Below are 20397 nucleotides of genomic sequence, written 5' to 3' on the forward strand. Positions count from 1 at the left end.
TTCCTGAGCTCAATAGTAGTGAGATATGTGCACATACAACTGTTTTGTGAAAGCATCAAATTTTGTTAGATACAGGTGTCTGGATATAAGTTTTGAACAAATAGATGCCTTTTTTAATAAAGCTACTTCCTAACAGGAAATGTAATTTATTAAGCCCTTTGTGCAAAAGACATGTTGGAGACCCTGGTGGATGTTTCCAAGGGAGTTCTATTCAAAACTGGAATATAGATCTATTTGCATGTTGTGTGATACCTTTCACTAACATATTCCCTTATTAATGATTTCACATAGTTTTCATACAATGAAAGAATTGGATTTCTGGTGTCACCCAACAAAACAATTTGAAGTTGTTCCAATTTGTATGCAGTCTTCTAATATAAAAATCTTTTTACAGAATGTGATTGTTATTGAAAAAATTTCATTAGTTTAAAAAATAAATGATCAAGCTCTTCAATACTCTAGTTTTTAAGTATATACAGAATGAAAGCTAAATCCTATATCTATTTATATTAGTTATTACCAATAATTACATAAGACCTGCAAAAACATTGCATCAAAAAATACTGCATCAAAACAGTAAAATTAATACATGAACACAAAACAAACCAAATTGGAAATTTTGTGACAGATTCTCTATTGCTTCCTCTTTAGCCACAGCAAATAATATACTATATACTTAATATACAATATATTAAAGGTCCAATCTGAGCGCTTCAACTTTATTTATTTATTTTTTTTAAAGGGAGAGAGAGAGAGAGAGAGACAGAGAAGAATGGAAGGAAAGGGAAAGAGACTCCTAAGCAGATTCCATTCCCAGAGCAGAGAGCCCAGTGACCTGAGCTGAAATCAAGAATCAGACGCTTAACTGACTGAGCCACCATTGACTTCAACTTTAATACTAAAATCTGAGATGCGGGCGCCTGGGTGGCTCAGTGGGTTAAGCCACTGCCTTCGGCTCAGGTCATGATCTCAGGGTCCTGGGATCAAGTCCCGCATCGGGCTCTCTGCTCAGCAGGGAGCCTGCTTCCCTTTCTCTCTCTCTCTGCCTGCCTCTCTGCCTACTTGTGATCTCTCTGTCAAATAAATAAATAAAATCTTAAAAAAAAAAAATAAATAAAAAAAATAAAATCTGAGATGCATTTTTGCAAAAAATTTAACTCATTATCTATAAATCTTAATCTGCATAGTTAACAGTAAATAGCATATAAAAATTTATACCTCCAATAAGCTATTCCATGATCTGGATACTTTCTTATACACCAAGTTATAGCTGTAAGCATCAGATCACAATGAACTTTGGAACTATTAGGAATTTGTAATTTAAATAGTTTCATTCACTCCCTACTCCCAAATGCTTTTAATTAGAACAGACTTTTTAATTAAGTACTCCCATGCACAGTGTAGCTTGATGATTTTTCTGTCATGTCAACCTCCCATACAAAAGCAAATAATAGTGTTAAAGGAAGATATTTTCTCTAAAACCAAGCCATCAGAATTCTAGTTCTCATTTCAATTTATTCCGCTGAAATTCTGCATGCTAAAAGAAAGATCCTGTCTTGGGGAAGACAGCGAGGAAGAGATCCACAGGGCAGCCAGGTTGGTGGTGCTGATAGCCAAGATCTTACCTCTACAAGTCAGAGCCCTTGCATTTCCTCCCCTGAGAGGCCAGTTACTTATTAAAAGAAAGAAACATAATGGAATGGATGTGGACTTTGGATTCACATGAATATCAAATCCCTGCAACTTTTTTTGCTAGCTCTGTGAAAGTGTGTAAGATACTTAAGTTCGTCAAGCTTAATAGCTTTCTTTAAAAGGGGACTAAGAAGGGGCCTTTGGGTGACTTAGTTGGTTAAGTGTCTACATTTGGCTCAGGTCATGATCCTGGGGTCTTGGGATCAAGTTCTAGGATCGAGTCCCTTGTGGCTCCCTGTTCAGACTGCCTCTCCCTCTGCCTCTGCATACCTCACCCCACCACTCGTGTGCTCTCTCTGTCTCTCAAATAAATAAATAAAATATGTAAGAAAAAATAAAATGCACTAAGAAGACCTGTTTTGTTGAGTTGATGGGAAGTTTAGGCTTAAAATCTATAAAGTGACTTGAACACAAATGCTGAGCAAATATTAACTACACTTAATAAAAATCATTGCCTTTATTGCTAATTTCCTGGATCTTAAAGAAGAGCTCTCATCCATTTGAGATAGCAAGGAACAACTGTTTGGTAAACCTGGCCCAGCATCAGAAAGAAATAGACAATTTTCTGTGGTCAACACGTGCAGAAATAAATACAGTATGAAAAATAGTGGATAGGTGTGAGATTATCTAGTTAGAAGGTAAGTTTAATGCACAAAGGGCGGCCCTTAAAACGAAATATATAAATAAGTCCTCTGAGTTTTCAGATGCAAACAGCATACCTCTGAATAACGAAGTCTTAGTGCATGGAAGCACTCCAGGGGTTGTAATGACCTTCATTGTGTAGCTCATTTTTGTAGAGCCTTCTCAATGACCCCATGGCTTTGCTTGCTGTTGGAAGATTCAAGGAAGGGGAGTATTGAAACCATTATTATATGACATAAAAACATAGCTCAGTTTGAATTATGGGCCCATATATCTTTGCTAACACCCTTGCCATTCAACTTTCACTCAGTGGTTTGTTATCAGAAGGCTGAGATAGACCCACAGTCCCATAATTCAGAGGCCTGTTGTTAGCTTTCTAGGTGCATCCATATAAGGCTATTTGCTCTGGATTGAAGGACCAATTTAGCTTCTCTGGAGAAATATAAAATTAGTTAAATTTTTTTTTCCTTACAGACTTTGTGTCATCTGTAAGTATGTTTCAATAAAGATGACAAAATTATAGTGTAGAAATGATTTGAAAATTAGGCTTTGTAGTCAAAAAGAGAGAGAGTTACTCTCCACAGGCTGTCTCTGCCTGGTATATATCTGCTTCCAGTTAGTTCTAAGGTAGATAATCTCTGATGCCTAAGTATTATTTAATCATGGAAATGCCTTAACTGTAGCAGGTGGGATCTATTTTATGGCTGGCATCTTTAATGTTTGCTGCATTTGTCCATCTGTTAGGAACATTATTCAAAAATGCAAGGAGGCATTTATTAAAAGTGGAATTGTGGTGGATCAGATACTGAGCACATAAATATAATGTATATAATTTTTATAAATGTATTTTGTATATGATCTATGGTAAGATGCTTACAAAAGAATTATTGCTATATTTTTAAATGAATATAATTTTATTTTGCAATGTAGTTTCAGGGGCGCCTGGGTGGCTCAGTTGGTTAAACTTCCCACTTGATTTTGGCTCAGTTCATGATATCAGGTGGTGAGATTGAGTCCCGTATAGGGCTCCATGCTGGCTGTGGAACCTGCTTAAGATTCTCTCTCTCCCTCTCCCTTTGTCCTACCCTCCCCCATGCAAAAAAATTTAAAAAAAATTAAATTTAGCTTCCGATAGACTTTAAAATTTCTAGCATGCTAACGATAATTATTTTTGTTATGTAAGCACATTAATTCATTTCTCCAAAAGTTTAATATTTGAGACTGCGTTAAACTTTTAAGGCAAGCATCATGCTAAATACGATCATTCTAATACTGATGGGAAAAGAGATGCGGCTGCTTCCTCCATGGTTCCCAACCACATAGTAGGTTCCCCAGAGGTAACTTCAAAGTGACACAAGTGCTATGGAGTTAATTATCAGGACACTTGTGTTGGAGAATAAATAGGAGCTCTCCATCTAGACAAGTTCCATAGAACGGAGCAGAAAAGTAAGCAGGGAAGGGGGAGGTACTTATCTTCTAGATTTCTAAGATCAAGAACAGGCCTTATACTCCAACATGGTACAGAACTTGGTGTGTCCTGGAATGCAAAGGAGAGACAGGGTCATGGAATAGGGGAGAGTACTAATAGGTAAGATTAGAGAGGAAAATACCATATCAAATTAGGTAGTATCTGGTAGGCCTTGGTGAAGAATTTGGCTAGTGAATCTCTTAAAACAAGTATTTACACTTAACAAATTATTTTTGTATACCCACTCTTTGCTACAAAAATCTTTCTTCCTTGTAAGCTGCAGACATCACAGAAGATTTGTAAGCTACTTTTCAAGATTTTTTTTCTCTTTTAATATGTGAAGATTTAAAAAAAAAAAAAAACCTCAATGAGCCCTGAAATATTAATATCAAGCAAATACTTTTCCATAGATACTGTGAAGAACTTTGAATTTGGGGAAAGTTAAGAGTGTCTCTTGCCTCACTGTGTAATGCTAGGAAACATTTGCCTTTTTTTGTTTTGTTTTGTTTTGAAGTAAGGATGGAGGTGATACTCCATAATTGACATAATTGACAGCATAGCAGAAATGATGAGACAGTTGAAAGGAGGAAGAAGTAGGGAGAAAGTAATTAAAGGACAGAATTTAAAAAGTTTGGAAAAATATAGTACTCTACTTCATTGGTTGCTTCTGAATTCATTACTAGATTTTTATAAAATTTGTGTTGTCTTATGTAGTAAAAATCATTAGGATCAAAGTTATCTCTAAAAGGTTCAATTTCTAGCCACATGGTACTAAAAATATGAACGGCTGAAATTTTAGCTTATTTTTATAAATACCAACTTTATTAGGTTTATTTAGTGAAAAATCAAAACTCCTGCTAAGCAGAACCTAGAAAGTGATATCTATATATTTATATCTCTATTTCTAATGTAAACGAGAAGATCATAGTTTTGTCCCATGGATGAGTATAATCAAGCCAACCAAACAGAAGAAATCAGATGATGTTCCATACAAAAAAGAAATAACATGTTATTTCATAACATGTTAATATGGTAACATATCCTTTCTTAGAAAGAAATTTTATCATAACGTTATAGCTTTGATATGGGTATTTGATTAATACTTGATTTAAGAAATTATTATCTTCATTGAATATTACAATGGCTACTTCTGAGCTGTAGTAATATTATTAAGGAAATTATCGTTACAGGCCAGGAAGTAAAACGTCTTTATACAATGTATGTAGGGAGATTATCCAGCATAGTTTTGTATGATTTTAAGTCAGTGGTCAAAATTAGACTTGAGTTAGATTAATAATATATTTTCATTGCTGAATCATAATGTATGATTATATCATACATCCAAATGTGTATGCCACTACAGGAAACAGATAGTCATTGTCATTATTTGATGTTTCATGTATTAAAAATAATGATGATACGTGATTATGAAACTGGGAAGCTAAGGATATTTAGAGACTTCCAAGTAAATGTTACTATTAAAGCTGAACTGGATTAATTTTACAAAGGCAACCAATACCTGATACACCTTATTAGAAGTTACCTAGTATAAGACCAATCTCATGAACATTCATTTTCACATTGTTGAAAGCAAATGGTGGATTTTGGATGTTAACAGTATAATAAGTTAAATATATATTTTATTTGTTTATTTCAATATATACTTTGTATAAATCTCACCACCTGAACTATTCATTCATTCAACACATATTTATTGAACATGTGCTAGATTCTTGGGATAGATCAATGAACAAAACAGAGTTCTGTGACATCTTAGAGGTAATATTCCAACTATACAATTTAGGCCAAAATCAAACATAATAGGAATGTAAAATTTGGGCATGCCAAAATTTCTATGAAGTAAAAAATGGATTAACATTGGTCTTAAGTTCCTTACTAATAACTATGTCTACTACACATTATGTGAAAGCATTTAATTAGCTTAATGTTGAAAGTGAGATCTGCACATATTTGGATGATATTTTTCTATTTTCTTGGACTTACTGTAGATTTTTTTTGTTTCCTTATATTTTAACACTGTAGATCAGCTGTGAGTCATTTTGCAAATATTTATATGGCAATATTCATTTTTAAAAATGCCTGGAAAATTTTCCTTTTCTGATTACCTTCTGCTGTATATCTTATAACTTGGAATTTAGATATATTTTATACAAATATATCCAAAGTTTAGTCTATGCCACAAAGTTGGCAGCTTAAAGGGTGCTACATTTGAGAAATGAGCTTACATTTTGTTTTGTTTTTCCCCTGGATTTCTAATTTCCCATTTCTTATTTCTGCTTCATTCAAATGGGATTATTGAATGTGTCCAGTATTTGATATGCTTTACTTTTTCACATAACCGTGGGTTTCTCAGTTGGTTAAAGTTGAGTAATGTATTTCCATCTTAACATTTAACTGTTTGGTAAATTTCACTTCAAGGGGGAAAGACTATATAGTTCATTGATAGTGAGGAAATAACCTAGGAAGCTTTCATATACATAGCAACAAATGTGCACAATAGTTACATTACATGGTATATTTAACAACACTGCTAAGGAGTAAGATGGGAGCTCAGTCTTTCGCAATGGAGATACACCTGAGTGCATTCAGAGAAAATTTGGTTCTGCAAGCTTGGAGGAAGTAATTGTCATTCAACAGAATTCAACTAGCTTTGCATATCAGTAACACCCACACAGGCATACTCTTATCTGTTTTCTGAGTGCTCTTGAACTGATATCAAAATAACAAATATATATTTATGAGAACTAGAAATTCTATATTATTTTTGATCACATAAACTCAATATAATTATGAAATTAACTTTGAGAATATGTGAAAAATGTTACTTCCTAAACAAGTGAAGAAGAAATGCCACAAATTTTGTATCATCAGCCTACTTAGTTTTTATGCTCACATTTGTCCCCCAATGTCATGAAATTAATTATTTTTATTGTTCATTTTTAGATGGAAGACTGTATTTGAAAACTACTGTCATGTACTGAATTTTTCCTGTTGAAGAAATCCATGTTATAGTAAAGAACTTTGCAGACATTCGTCATTGGAAAGTTCGGAAAAAAATAAAGTCCTTTTAAGGGAACTTCCTCAATTTTGTGTATTAATGTTCTTTAAAAGTTTAAGTATTCTACAAAAAAAAAAAAAGTTTCCTCCATTGATTTTCACCTGTGGTTCATACCAGAGACCTGAGAATGTTTGTAAATGTACAGGTATCCAACTTCTTACAGTTAAAAACTGCAACTTTGCTGCTGGACACTTGTATACCGAGTTAAAGGCAGGTCTGAATAAGGCCTCGCTTTGGGTTTTTTTTTTTTTTTTTTAATGGAATGAACCATTTTCTTCCTCTGAAAATTCTGTATCTGAGCACATCAAGAGACTCTTGTACCAGTGGTCACCCAGACTTACAGAATTATGTCCTCCAGAAACCAGCAAGAAAACTTGGAAATGAACTTGTAGGGGGCATAGAGGATTCCTAAAAAAAACAAAAAAACAAAAACAAAAACAAAAACAACAAAAAAACACAAAAAAATAAATAAAACAAAAAAAAACAAAAAAATCAGTAAATCAAAGAGTAATATTCTATTACATTCGATTTTAAACTAATTGTGGGTTTTCTCCTAAAGATTTTTTTCACATACTTCCAAAAGACCAACAAATGGATGTTGACAACAACCCAGTGAAATACCATTTTGCATATCTGAAAAGAAGCATTGAATATAAGCCAAAAGGTTTCACTGAAGGTCTTTTTTCTTAAAAAAAAAAAAAAAAAAAAAAAGTAACATGTTTTCATTCCAAACTGGTAGTGGCATATAGAATTTAAAATAATAATGATGCTTCTTATTCAAACTGTTGGTCACATGTACAGTATATAAACATAAAACATACAAGGAAGGTATTATGTATGCAGTAGTATACTAGAGTTTAGGAAAATGAGAATTTTAGAAAATATGTTTTGTCACCCTGTTAGTCAGAAAGACACCTTTCTGGTTTTAACGCATGCAGGCATGTAAATATTCGTCTGGAGTCACAGTATTAATGAATGAGATCTTAAGCATCTGGTGACATCAGAACTCTGTGTCAGCCACTTTTATTTGTATATTGAACCCTAGTTAGTGCCCCAAACTGCACTATTGAGAATGGATTGTGGCTGAACAGTAAATCAAAACACCAGAAATATTTTTATATGTTAATGTCATATTATGTTAATGTTGCTGAAAAACAGAACCTAACAAACCCTTGATGTATCAGTCCAATACCATGTAGCACTGAGTGATAAAGTTAAAATGTGTTGTGCTTCCCCACCCCCGGTCAGAGGGAAGGGTGCCTATGTGTTATTTTCACTGTCTTTTTGAAAGTTACAGTATGTATTTTCACTTTTGTGCAGATAACTGGAAGTAAAGCTGCAACAGTGCTTATTACACACTGAAGTTACCTTCTCTTTGTTTTTCCTAATCTGGAGTTACACCTTTAAAGACTGATATTATGAATCAGTACAGTCGCCGTTCATTTTATGATTTTGCTGTCATCTTAAAATTTTATGATCATAGCATTATTTATTACCATAAATAGCAAAATCCGAAATGTCCAAGAAAACTAGCTTAAAAATGTTTAAAGATAGTTCTGATTCGGTGTTAATTATTTGGTTAAGAGAAGAAATTAACATTACAGATACTCTGGCACTAAGCTTCTGTAGTTTTTAGGTCTTCCTTGCAATACTGGAACATACTTCTTTTGTGTAGTTTGCTATTAACCCACTAAGTCCATTTTTTTACTACAATGAAAAAGTTATATATACAGTTCCTATTTTAGCTTGCTTGAAAGGGAGCAATATTTTTATTTAAAATACTGTTAGTAAATGCTCTGTAGAAACTTGGTTTTTGAGGCATTGTTCTTCCATACTCACCTTTTGTTGTTTGAGCACAAGAGATTCTATTCCTTGTTGTATGTATTTCTTGTTTTTCCCTGTATGCAGTCTTTAAAGGATTACAACACTTAAAATTGGAGGGACTTGTGGCAAGCTTTTGAATCATACATTTTTTAAAAGATTTTTTAAAAAGCCTACAACTTACCTAAGTAGTAGAATCAGCCATTGCTCTGCTCCTTGCATAGAGTCACCTGTTAAGTAGGTTAAATAGTTTTAAAATGCATACTTTCGAGACCCTTGAGAATGCTTTAGTGTTTGGTTTGATATAAAAGGAATTTTAGCAAGGATTAAAGAAAGAAGCTATCAGCTATATGTTAAGAGAATCTTACTAACATGTTGTAAATATTACAATTCATGAAATGTTATTTTAAGTCTGTAACTTAAGTTGTTTCTCCTTTTTTAGTATACAGGTTGGTTTGGAATTTGTTTTCATTTTGGGTTTTTTTTTTTTTTTTTGGTATAAACAAGTAATATTGTGCCCATTTTATGGTTTCCATGCTTTTGTAATCCTAAAAATATTAATGTCTAGTTGTTCTATATTATAACCACATTTGCGCTCTATGCAAGCCCTTGGAACAGAACATACTCATCTTCATGTAGGACCTATGAAAATTGTCTATTTTTATCTATATATTTAAAGTTTTCTAAAAATGAGAAAAGGTTATTACGAATTTTGTTGTACAAAATCTGTACAAAAATCTGTTTTTACATCATAATGCAAGAATTGGAAATTTTTCTATGGTAGCCTAGTTCTTTGAGCCTGGTTTCAATGTGAGAACCACGTTTACTGTTATTGTATTTAATTTTCTTTTTTCTTTTCAACAATCTCCTAATAAAACTGTCTGAAATCTCCCTGTGACTTTATTTACAGTTCGTCTTTATTAAATTTTGTGAAATGCATAGCATTGAAGGAATATTTACTTTCTAATGGGAAGCATCTAAAAACAACATAAGTCAGCTCTTTGCAATGCGAGGAGAACAATGCTCAATGATTTTATTTAACATGCAACTGCTTCTATCTCTAATATGAATTACTGTGCTGAAAAACATCATAAAAGCACACTCTGTAGTTATTGTTTAACAAGCAGATTTTCCATATTTTGTTTCTTGCCAGCTAAGCAAACTGCCCACATATACATGATTTATTTATGTACATTTCTCAGTTTATGAAGCTGTTATTTGTACCCTTTTCTTTTATATTCTTATATTCCCATGATTCTTATTTCACAAAGCTTTGTGCTGAATAATGTAAAGTAGACATGTTGATGGAACAAAATATATTATTCCCATATCTATAAGAGTGTAGATTTGTAACTCTTAGTGTTTTGCTTTCATTCTCTATCATTCGAAAAAATGCCTTTAGAAACTTTGATATTCCAATATCTTTAAATAATATATACACGTTTTAATCAATCCAAAATGCTGCATCTGAAGAAATATTGGGTTACTATCTCTGTGAATATTCTAAACATTCCCAAGAGAATGGAAAATGGATTTTCTTTCTGTCAAAAGAAATTATTCCATGAATTAACAAAATATGATTTTTCCCTAATAAAAACTTAAAATGTTTATGTGACCATTACAAACACATTTTTGTCTTCTGTCTTCATATGTTTATGTCAGTAAGACTTGTACTAGAACATCATACAGTCTTTGGATGTTAGTGGAATTTGGTAATGATTTGAGATTTTTTCCCCCATGTGTTCTCATCGGAACTAGCAAATTTACAATATGAATAAAAGCTATTTATGACCAGATGAGAGTAAATTACAAATGAAAGTTATATGGATTGCATTTTTACAATATGGGAAGTAGAGATGTTAATAGAATTAAAACGTTATTGTAAATGGCATTGTAAAAAATACCACTTTTCTTCATGTGTAGGCTTGGTGCTAACATTTATCTTTAATATGTACAACTGGTATATAAAAGCTGAACTGATCCTCATTTATTCATTTAAACAGATCCATTAATAAAGCCTCTATTCTGCACAAAGCACTGTGCAAGATGTTGTAATGACTCAAGTGGAAAACTTAGCTGTTGTCCCAGAGGAGCGGATAATTTTGTTGGAATAGGAAATTTTACTTGCAGCAAGAAAAGATTCATTGAGCATCTTCTAATGTGTAGGGGCCATGGAGCTGGTTTCAACAAGACACCGACTTAGACAACTTCCCAAGAAGTGGTACTAATGACCCATTTTGTACATTCATCTTCTAGAGGATAGGATAGTACGATATGTTTGTGAGTTAAACGGTTGGGTAGGAATTGGGGAAATGGATGAATACAGCTTCTTCTAAGTCAAACACTATACCAGCTGTTGTTTTCATGGTATCTTTCATTTATTTCAGAGCATTTGTCTTACCAATGCTCACCAACTTTTTTTTCTAAGGTAAGAAGCCTATTTAATCACACACACATACACACACACACACACACACACACACAAATTATCATCAACCACAAATTCTTACTATGTTGGGACTTTTGAGTATAGTTATAATATTCAATTTTTATGGCCCAGCTTCTATAGATCTATGGTAAAATAGACTCAATTGATTCAAATACAGAGCATAAATGCCTAAAGGCCGAAAGAGTTCATTGGGTAATGAATGACTTTTATAGTAGGAGCAGCATCAATTGTATTTATAGGTGAACGAGCTGGAGATTTTGAGTTGGAACTTTGGATCAGTTGAGGCTTCTTCGGTTGGCGTAACAAAAACTGATTCCTGCAAATGGTTGAAGAGCAGAAGGAACTGGTCCTAAAGACGGAGAGGGTACATATGGAATCTCAAGCTGGGATTGCAGCCAGCCCCTAGAGACCAGCTCCCTCTTACTTTCACGCCTCTGCTGCTCTCAGTGTTTCCTCTCACTGTGGACATATTTGTTTCTCTTGTTCACCTCTTGACTCCTCCATTATTCAGGAGCATAAGACCCAGGCCACAGAAGTGAGGCAGTTAGTCATTGTCTCTCCCTTGTCCTGACTCAGATTACCTGAAGATTTTGATTGTCTCATGTCAGAGCACATGCAAGCAAGGTACCCGGGCAGTCCATTAGATGTATCTAAGGAATTTTAGGAATACTGTGTCTGATTAAATTTAAATCTCTGGGGGTTGGTGCTAAGGCCTAGGTTCCTAAGGTGATTCTTATGAATAGCTAAGGTTGGAGACCACTGTCTGGGAGACTGGCAAATACCACATCGTAGAAAATGACTAGCAAGACTTCTTTCAGGGCAGGAGCATGGTTGGGGACGGGTAGGAGATGGGTGGGGGGCATTACAAGCTACACACACACTGTAAGAGCCAACCAATAGTTCTACAAAATCACTAACTAAGGCAAAAATCTATAAAATATTTAATACATATTTTTAAAAAGTAGTTTTAGCATTGTGAACTTAATTCGGAATATGAATTTGCAATCCCAATAAGGTACAATAGAAGACATCTTATTTGTTTTCCCTAAATAAAAATTATTAAATAATCTGACAATGGAGCTGCACAGGGAGGTACAAAGTCTATTTCAATAATTTCAAAAATAATAAATATTTCAACTAAATGTCCTCAGTCCAAACATTCTCCTCAGTCTGTACCATTTGGCGGAAATGCTCGGGTTTTCATGCCTAGGGTCCAGCCTTTAAGAAGCAGCTCTAAGCCCTTCTCTTCAGACGGCCTCTAGATTTGTGGAAGCATAAATTTATAACACAATTTGGTGTGATTCTCAATGTAGGGAGAGCAAATAAGACAATTATGTTATAACTGAGGAAATATAAAGTCATGTGAAAGGGTGTAACATTTCTGTGTTTTATTTGAACTGATAAAATGTCAACCAATACAAGTAGACTATGGTAAGTTTTGCATCTTTAATGTAATGCCTGGAATAAGCACTAAAAATGCTATATCAACATATACATTTAGGAGCACCTGGGTGGTTCAGTGCGTAAAGCATCTAACTCTTGATTTTGGCTCAGGTCATGATCTCAGGGTCATGGGATCAAGCCCTATGTCCATCCCCACGCTCAGTGGGGAGTCGACTTGAGCCTCTCCCTCTGCTCATACTTTCTCTTTAAAATAAATAAATCTTAAAAATATATATATATTTATATTTATTTATTTTAAGACACTATAGATAAATCAAGGTTGAATTCAATACTGTAATAAAGTTAGCTCCCAGAAAGTTACTGGGAGCTAACTTTTTGGTGATTCTTTTCACCAAATACTTTTTGGTGATTCTTCCATTGTGTTAAGCGCTCTTGCTAGTAGTTTCCAATCCTATCTCCAGTTCTTTGGGTGTTCTTTCAACACTGCTAATTGTTGTCTGCTTTGGTCTACTACATTAGGCAACAGAGAAAGATGAGTTGATGGATAACATCGCTGACACTGTGCACCTCTACTTGCTATTTATTTTGTATATTCTCATCCAATGATGTATTTTCAACTGGCATTTTTAGAAACAAAGACTGAACTTCATAAAAATTATTAAATTTAATTTTTTTAAATAGTATTGTTGGCTTCTATCCCAAGTGTGGGAGCTGGGGGAAAGAGCTGTTGATAGTAGTCAGCCCTTTTCTTAATTACTCATCTTATTAAATTTTCAAAGAAAAAGGGGCACCCACTGAGTTAGATCTTTCATTTAAATCCATTTGGTTGTCATATGCCTGGGTTTATGTAAGCTAATTAGTTGCTAGTTCCTTCCATTAATAGATTTTGGTGCTTTTTAGTATATTCTTTATGTGTGATTTTTCTTTTCCCACCAGTCGCCACTGTGAGACAACAATTGCTAGGCACCAGGCCCAGATGAAGATGGGTGAGTTCTTGGGAAATGAAGTTTCCTGCAATCTAGAACAGAACTGAGCAAGAGCGGAGAATCCGATCACAGAGCACACGGGAAAATGATTTACTAACACAATGTCTTTTTAGGGAAGGAAGTTTAGGGGCATGGGGCAGGATGTAGAAAGTTTTTAATTGTCTAAAATGAATAGCAGGGATGTCTGGGTGGCTCAGTGGGTTAAGTGCCTGCCTTCAGCTCGGGTCATGATCCCAGGGTCCTGGGACTGAGCCCCGCATCGCATTGGGTTCCTTGCTCAGTGGGGAGCCTGCTTCTTCCTCTGCGCTGCCTGCCACTCTCCCTGCTTGTGCTCTCTCCCTCTCTCTCTCTCTCTGACAAATAAATAAATAAAATCTTAAATAAAACGAATAATAATCTAGCATTTAGATTTGACAAGTATTTACAACTGACTATATGAAGGTTTGCGGGGAATGGGGGGAGAAACGATCTCATCCCTGGGGATTTGTCTGCAGTCGTCTTGATGCAGCCAAATGCACAGGGATTTTGTCAAGTTGCTTATGAGTCTTTTTTATTTATTGAGTGTTTTTCTGCTCATTCTTGCATCTGAACCACGTGTGTTCATAGTAAACACTTAGGTATTCTTTTTCCCAGTCAATGCCAGGAATGTTAAACAGTGCCCCGAAAGTAGCAAATTGTTTGTACATTTATCAGAGCAATGAACCAAACACACTCCTACCATGTGAAATTCAAGGCTGAGATAGGCACTGGCCCTCTGTGTCCAATAACCATTAGTGGACAAGTATCAGGTCCTATGTGTGGTCCCACTGAGATTTCTTTCTTAGACTTCAGATGAGAGACAGACATCTGTCACCTCTGATGGGTGACTGGTGAATCTTGAACCTGAAACAACCCACAGCCCTCACCAACAGCTATCTTCTTACATCGATTCTTGACCCCATATTTTAATCCTATTTTGTAATCTGGAGATGGATGGACAGCTGAGGTCACAAAATTAGTTTTCAGAGAGCTTCGCAAATTCTCATGATGACCTTGCCTCTTAACTTGGAATGCAGTATCCCTTTCATAATTCACTTAAATTTTTTAAAAAGTACTTTAATTTTTTTTTTAGATAATTATAGACTAAATGCAGTTATAAGAAATAGCAGAGACATCCCATGTATCCTTCACCCATTTTCCCTAAGGAGAACATTTTTCCCTAAGGATAAATATAGGACAGCATTAAAACCAGGAAGTAGACAATGATATCATCTATCAACTTTATTCAGATTTCACTAGATTTAGACACTCACTTGTGTGTGCATGTGTGTGTTTAGTTCTATACAATTTTATCACATGTATAGATTCATATGAACATTACCATACTCAAGATACAGAATACTTTAATCACAAGGATCCCTCATGCTATCTTTCAATAGCTGCAACCATTAACTTCTCTCCCCACCTCTCAGTTTAAATCAGGGTCCTCCAGAGAATCATCATCAATAGTGTAAACATGTATACACATGTGCACGCGTGCGTGCACACACACACACACACATACAGAAATGTGAGTGGTACTAGGTTCTGTAGAGTACATAGATCCTCTGAATACCCCTACCCCTATTCCTGTTGTCTATGGAGAGGAAGTGGAGGAAATTTCCCACTGGTACTGGTGTGTGGAGGGGTCTAGTTGGGGCAACCCATCCACAAGGATTTCAGTCACTATTCAGCTCAACACTGACACCATCTGGATGGAAACAGGAATAAACCACAGCAGTCAGTGGGCTGAACTCTGGCCATCAACCCTTCCCACAGTCAGTCGAGCTGTTCTCAAGAGATTAGCCCTGTGACTTTGACGATGGGAAGCCAAGGAGTGGATGATCATGAATTAGCCTCTGCAGGGTCAGGATTTGTGGAAAGACATTTGGCTTCATCTGCAAGAGCCCGAGGCAGTCCTCACTGTTTTCCACATCTCAGCTCATAAAGTACTGATAACCCTTGCCAATTAGGAAGCTGACAGCCTAGCCTGAGTATGAGCCCTCCCTAGCAACTGACCCCTCAGTAGTTGTAAGAGATTGAGTGCCTAGGAAAGTGGCCACTAAAGCACTCATGTGGGATGGCGTATTGCCCAAAATGTCAGTGTTCCCATGAAATACAGGGATTGGTTTAACACAGCAATAACATGTCATGTGTGTTCTAAACACCTAAGGCAGCTCCCAAAGGAGTCGAGGGACAGCCACCAGAGTTCCCAACTGGTGAGGGACTGGCAAGTTGATTATATTGGTCCCCTCCCTTCATGTGATGGGCTCAAAATAATGGCTTGGCTTGTGTGGACACCACATCTGGCCTAACCTTATTGCCTCGCAAGCCAGGCTGCCACCATTATGGGATTAGGGAAACTGAGTACCATGTATGAATACCTTTGTGGAACAGACCGTGGCTAGAGTCACATTTTGAACGTTCTGATGTGCAAGACTGGGCAAAAGATCATGACACTGAAAGGAAAGTCTATCTCCCCCATGACCCGAAAGCAGCAGGATAGGTAGAAAGGAAGAATGGAATATTGAAGCAAGAGATTAAATTACTAACAAGGAAAACCATCTTGGTTAGGTGGACTAAGCTACTATCCTAGGCTTTAATACAGTCTGTCAACAACAACAAAAAAAAAAACGTCCTGGAATGCAAGGATTTCGTCAGAGGCAAGGAAAGTCTTTATTGTCCTGTAGATCAAAAACCGGGGAGAGACAACCTTTGGCTACCAAGTACCCTCCGAAGAGGAAATTCACTTGGCAAAAGGTAAATGAGAGCTAACAAAGCCTGTCCTTACTAGACACTGAAATGTCTGTAATGAAAAAGTTTGTCCCCCAAAATCCAATAGCCTGGGCCATTACTACTGCCTCCCAAGAAGTCACCTGTGCTATCCAAACAGAATGTGGTGTCTTCATACCTGATGAGTCTAATGTGTCCTCTTTACTAAATCACATGAAGATACAAGGAAATGCCATGAATGCTCTGACTGTCAGCCTCGGAAATTTAGTACTAAATTAGTGATTTTGATCATAAGGTTCTTGGTGGGGAGAAAAAAAAAATTGTTACTTATTTAGGGACACATTGTCTTGATCTGTGTTTTCTCTAGCATGTATCCGTATTATCCCGGTTGCCTCGGAGACAGTGCCAAATGAGCCGCCTCTGGGCTAATAAAGCCCCTGACCCACTACTCAGGGCACAGCGTGGAAGGTGGGGCCATAAGACTGCAACAGGTGGTTGCCAGGGTGTGAGTGTCCCGGGAGGTCATCCAGGAAACGTGACCTGTGAGTGGGCTCCAGGCTCCCGGAGACCCCTGACCCCTCCCCAGTCCTTAGAAAGCCCTCTCCCCCAACCTGTTATCACACTATGAGGGTTTTCGAGGATGCAGCCTTCAGAGAGCCCTATGTTGTTGCAACCACCGGGGTGGTGAGCTCCACGAAACCCTGGGTCTCTGAATAAACTTGGAAGATTCTGGCGGCGGGTTCAGCAATCTGCTCCTCTTGCTGCTGGGAGAGACCCTGTCCTAAGTAAGTTCACCTGCTTGCGGAAAGTGGCGCCTACCAGTCTGGGGAGGCCCACGTCTGCGCTGTCCTCTCTCCCCTAACCCACTCAGGGGCGCGACCACTGGCAGATTTCACCAGGAGCTCCTAAGGTTGGGAACTAGAGTTTACTTTGTGTTTACCTTAAAATATCATTATTTGACTCTCTTCTTGGGGAAAAAAAAAAATAGTTTTGCTTAGTGTGTAATTCTAGGTTCTCAGTAAATTTTTCTTAGCAATTTGATGCACTGATTTTTTAAAAAGATTTTATTTATTTACTTGACAGAGAGAGAGAGTGTGAGATCACAAGTAGGCAGAGAGGCAGGCAGAGGGAGAGGGGGAAGCAGGCTCCCCGCTATGCACAGAGCCCTATGCAGGGCTTGATTCTGGGACCCCAGATCATGACCTGGGCAGAAGGCAGAGGCTTAACCCACTGAGCCACCCAGGAGCCCCGATGCACTGACTTCTGACATCCACTGTTGCAAGGGGAAAGTAGTATACTTTTTATCTATTTATTTTTTAAGATTTAATTTATTTATTTGACAGTGAGAGAGGGAACATAATGGACCCTAGGATCATGACCTGAACCGAAGGCAGACACTTTACTGACTGAGCTACCCAGGTGCCCCTGGTAAGGTACTTTAAGCCATTTCGTCTTTCTCTCTGGAGAAACTTTATTTGTCTTGGATGCTTTGTAGCTTGAATACAGTGTGTTTAAGTATGGACTTATTTTTATTTGTTGTATTTTGGGGACTAACGTGCCTCCCAAAGAACCGAGGAGGTCTTTTTCTTTTTTTAGAAAATTCCAAGTCATCATCTTTTGGGGAATGTCTCTCTCTCTCTTTTTTTTAAATAACTTTTTGGAATTGTAATTTAATTCTAACTTAGACTTTTCTACTTAAACTTCTAAGTTTCTTGACCTACATTCAGGTATGCCATTCTTTAACTCCTTTCTTCCATGTAATTTCTTCAGATTTATTTTTCAAACTACTAATTATATGTTCATGTGTATATAGTTTGCCATTTAAAAGTCACAGAGAATTGTTAATGTTAATTATATTTTCAGTTTTGGAAATTCTATTTAGTTCTTTTCAAATATTCTTAGTCATTTTGATCGTCTCTATGTGTCTGTTGCTTTAACTTCTTTATATGTTGTGATATATCTATGTCTCATATTTTTATGGTAGCTGGTAATCCAGTATGTTATATTATGAGGTCTAATTTTGCATTCATTATTACTTCTGATACTTTCTAAATCCTTGTTTTCTTAACAATTTTGAACAAAATTTGAGTTTTTGAAATTTTGAATTTTTGAGATGTTTGAAATTTACTTGTTACTCATGTTCATAGGAAACTTATCTCTGGAAATCTTTTAAAATATGGTTTTGAGAGTGTAGTACTCCATAGAGGAATTTTATTTCTTTCTGCTAGGTGCCTGGGACCCTTTAAATTAAATTAAATTTAAATTTTCACTTGTAGTCTCTTAGTTCAACAGATCTGAGTAATCGCTCTAAAACATTTCCAATCCATCACAGTGCCGTCTACTCTCCTGACGTCTCAAATGAGACTTTTCTCCTTTACCCAGACCGAGAGCATTATAATTTTTTTCTGACATCTGCCTTTGTGAGATGGGTTTTTTCCTACTTCAACTTTTTTTAAGTAGGAGTGTAACCATTTTGAGTCCTAGCTTCATGTGAAGTTCTTCAGTCTGAATTTATTTCCTGTTCCCCATAATCATGACCATTGAACCTTAAGCTCTGTCACCACGGATTTATAGATGGCTTAAAAATAAACATGTCTTTCTGCTTTTGTCTATGTTTCTGGAAGTCTTCTTTTATTCTGGCCTCAGAATGACACCTCCATATTTTAAAATATTTAATCCGGAATTTTTGTGTTTTGTTCAGTGTATTGAACTGATGTTACAAGAAATGAAAACCTCCTACTTAAAACTTAATTTTCAAATTCCTGAAATACAATTATAACATTTTATCAACTAAACAGTAGCTTTTACCTTCCTTGCTATAAGGAATTTATATATATAATATATATAAAGTGTACTTTATGTATATTTCTATATAAAGTGATTATTTATTATTTAGTGTACTTTCTAGAATACAATATGTGCTGAACAATGTGAATTTTTCCTGATAGAATAATACAAAACATCAAGCACACAATATTGGACGTCAGAGAACATATATACTGTTATAAAAGTAAAAGGTTAAGATACAAATATTGTATGTTGATTGCAGTTCTACAAAAATAATAATGATATATAGTTTTTATGTATCTTTTCATATTAAAAGACATTTACATAATTTATACATATATAAACTCTTAAGAAAAAATATATATCCAATTGTCATGTCTTATTGATTGTATTACAAGGATTTGCTTTCTCTTCATTTTTCAGTTTCCCAATTTGAAAAATGAACATTTATTACTTTTTTTCCATCAGCAAGAGTGACTGGAGTTTATTGATGTTTTTAGAGCATTTGCAAGCAGATTTTGCTTTTATCATTGTTCAAGTCAAACTTCTGCCAAGTGTCAACTTATTCAATGTTTTCTTTCTTTCCCTCTCTCCCTTTTTCTTTCTTCTTTCTATCATTCTGTCCTTCCCTTTTTATTCATTTTTCTTTCTTTCTTCCCCTTCCTTTCCCTCCTTCATTAGAAAGAATTTTGAAACAGAAAGTAGCTTTCCCAAACTGGCTTAATGTTGATTACCAAAACTAACAAAACAATTAAAATAACTGTACATACGTTTACATACATATCTAAATATATGAATGATTCACATTCACCAGAGAAGTAAATTACTCCAGTGCCATGTGATTTGTTACTTAGGTATAGTATTTGGACCAGAAACATTGGTGTCACCTCAGAGCCTGTTAGAAATGAATACTTTCGGGCCCCATCCTGTATCTACCAAATCAAAGTTTGACCTTTAACAAGATCCCAGCTGATTCATATGCAATTAAAGTTTCAGGAACATTACGGGCACAGATTTTAAACAGCAAAATGAATTGAGACTCGAGACAATTATCAGAGGAAAAAAACCTGTTTCAATTATACATGATTTTTATAAAGTGATTATTTGGAAGATTGAGAAGGGATGGTCAGGATGTGGAATTATCTGGATAAATATCTCAATTCCCAGATTTTCCTGTCTTAGTGTAGGCACTTTCATGATCACTGCTCAATAATGATCAGTCAAGTCTCTTCAACCCCTGATGAACTGGGAAAAGTGTAGTACTGCTCATCATTTAAAGTTAAAGTATTTATTCAAACAATAATAGGAATTTACAAAT

General features: G+C 35.7%; 1 protein-coding gene across 1 annotated transcript in view; it reads left to right on the forward strand.

The window, feature by feature from the left end:
* The window catches only part of DACH1 (dachshund family transcription factor 1), a 427798-nt gene extending 418205 nt beyond the window's left edge, over positions 1 to 9593 (forward strand). Inside the window, exon 11 of the mRNA XM_059144718.1 lies at positions 6767 to 9593. Coding sequence (XP_059000701.1) covers positions 6767 to 6804 — 38 coding nt within the window. The 3' untranslated portion in view covers positions 6805 to 9593. The remainder of the gene's footprint in view (positions 1 to 6766) is intronic.
* Positions 9594 to 20397: the final 10804 nt, after the last annotated feature.

The sequence above is a fragment of the Mustela lutreola genome, chromosome 13, assembly GCF_030435805.1.
Source record: "Mustela lutreola isolate mMusLut2 chromosome 13, mMusLut2.pri, whole genome shotgun sequence".
NCBI lineage: Eukaryota > Metazoa > Chordata > Mammalia > Carnivora > Mustelidae > Mustela > Mustela lutreola.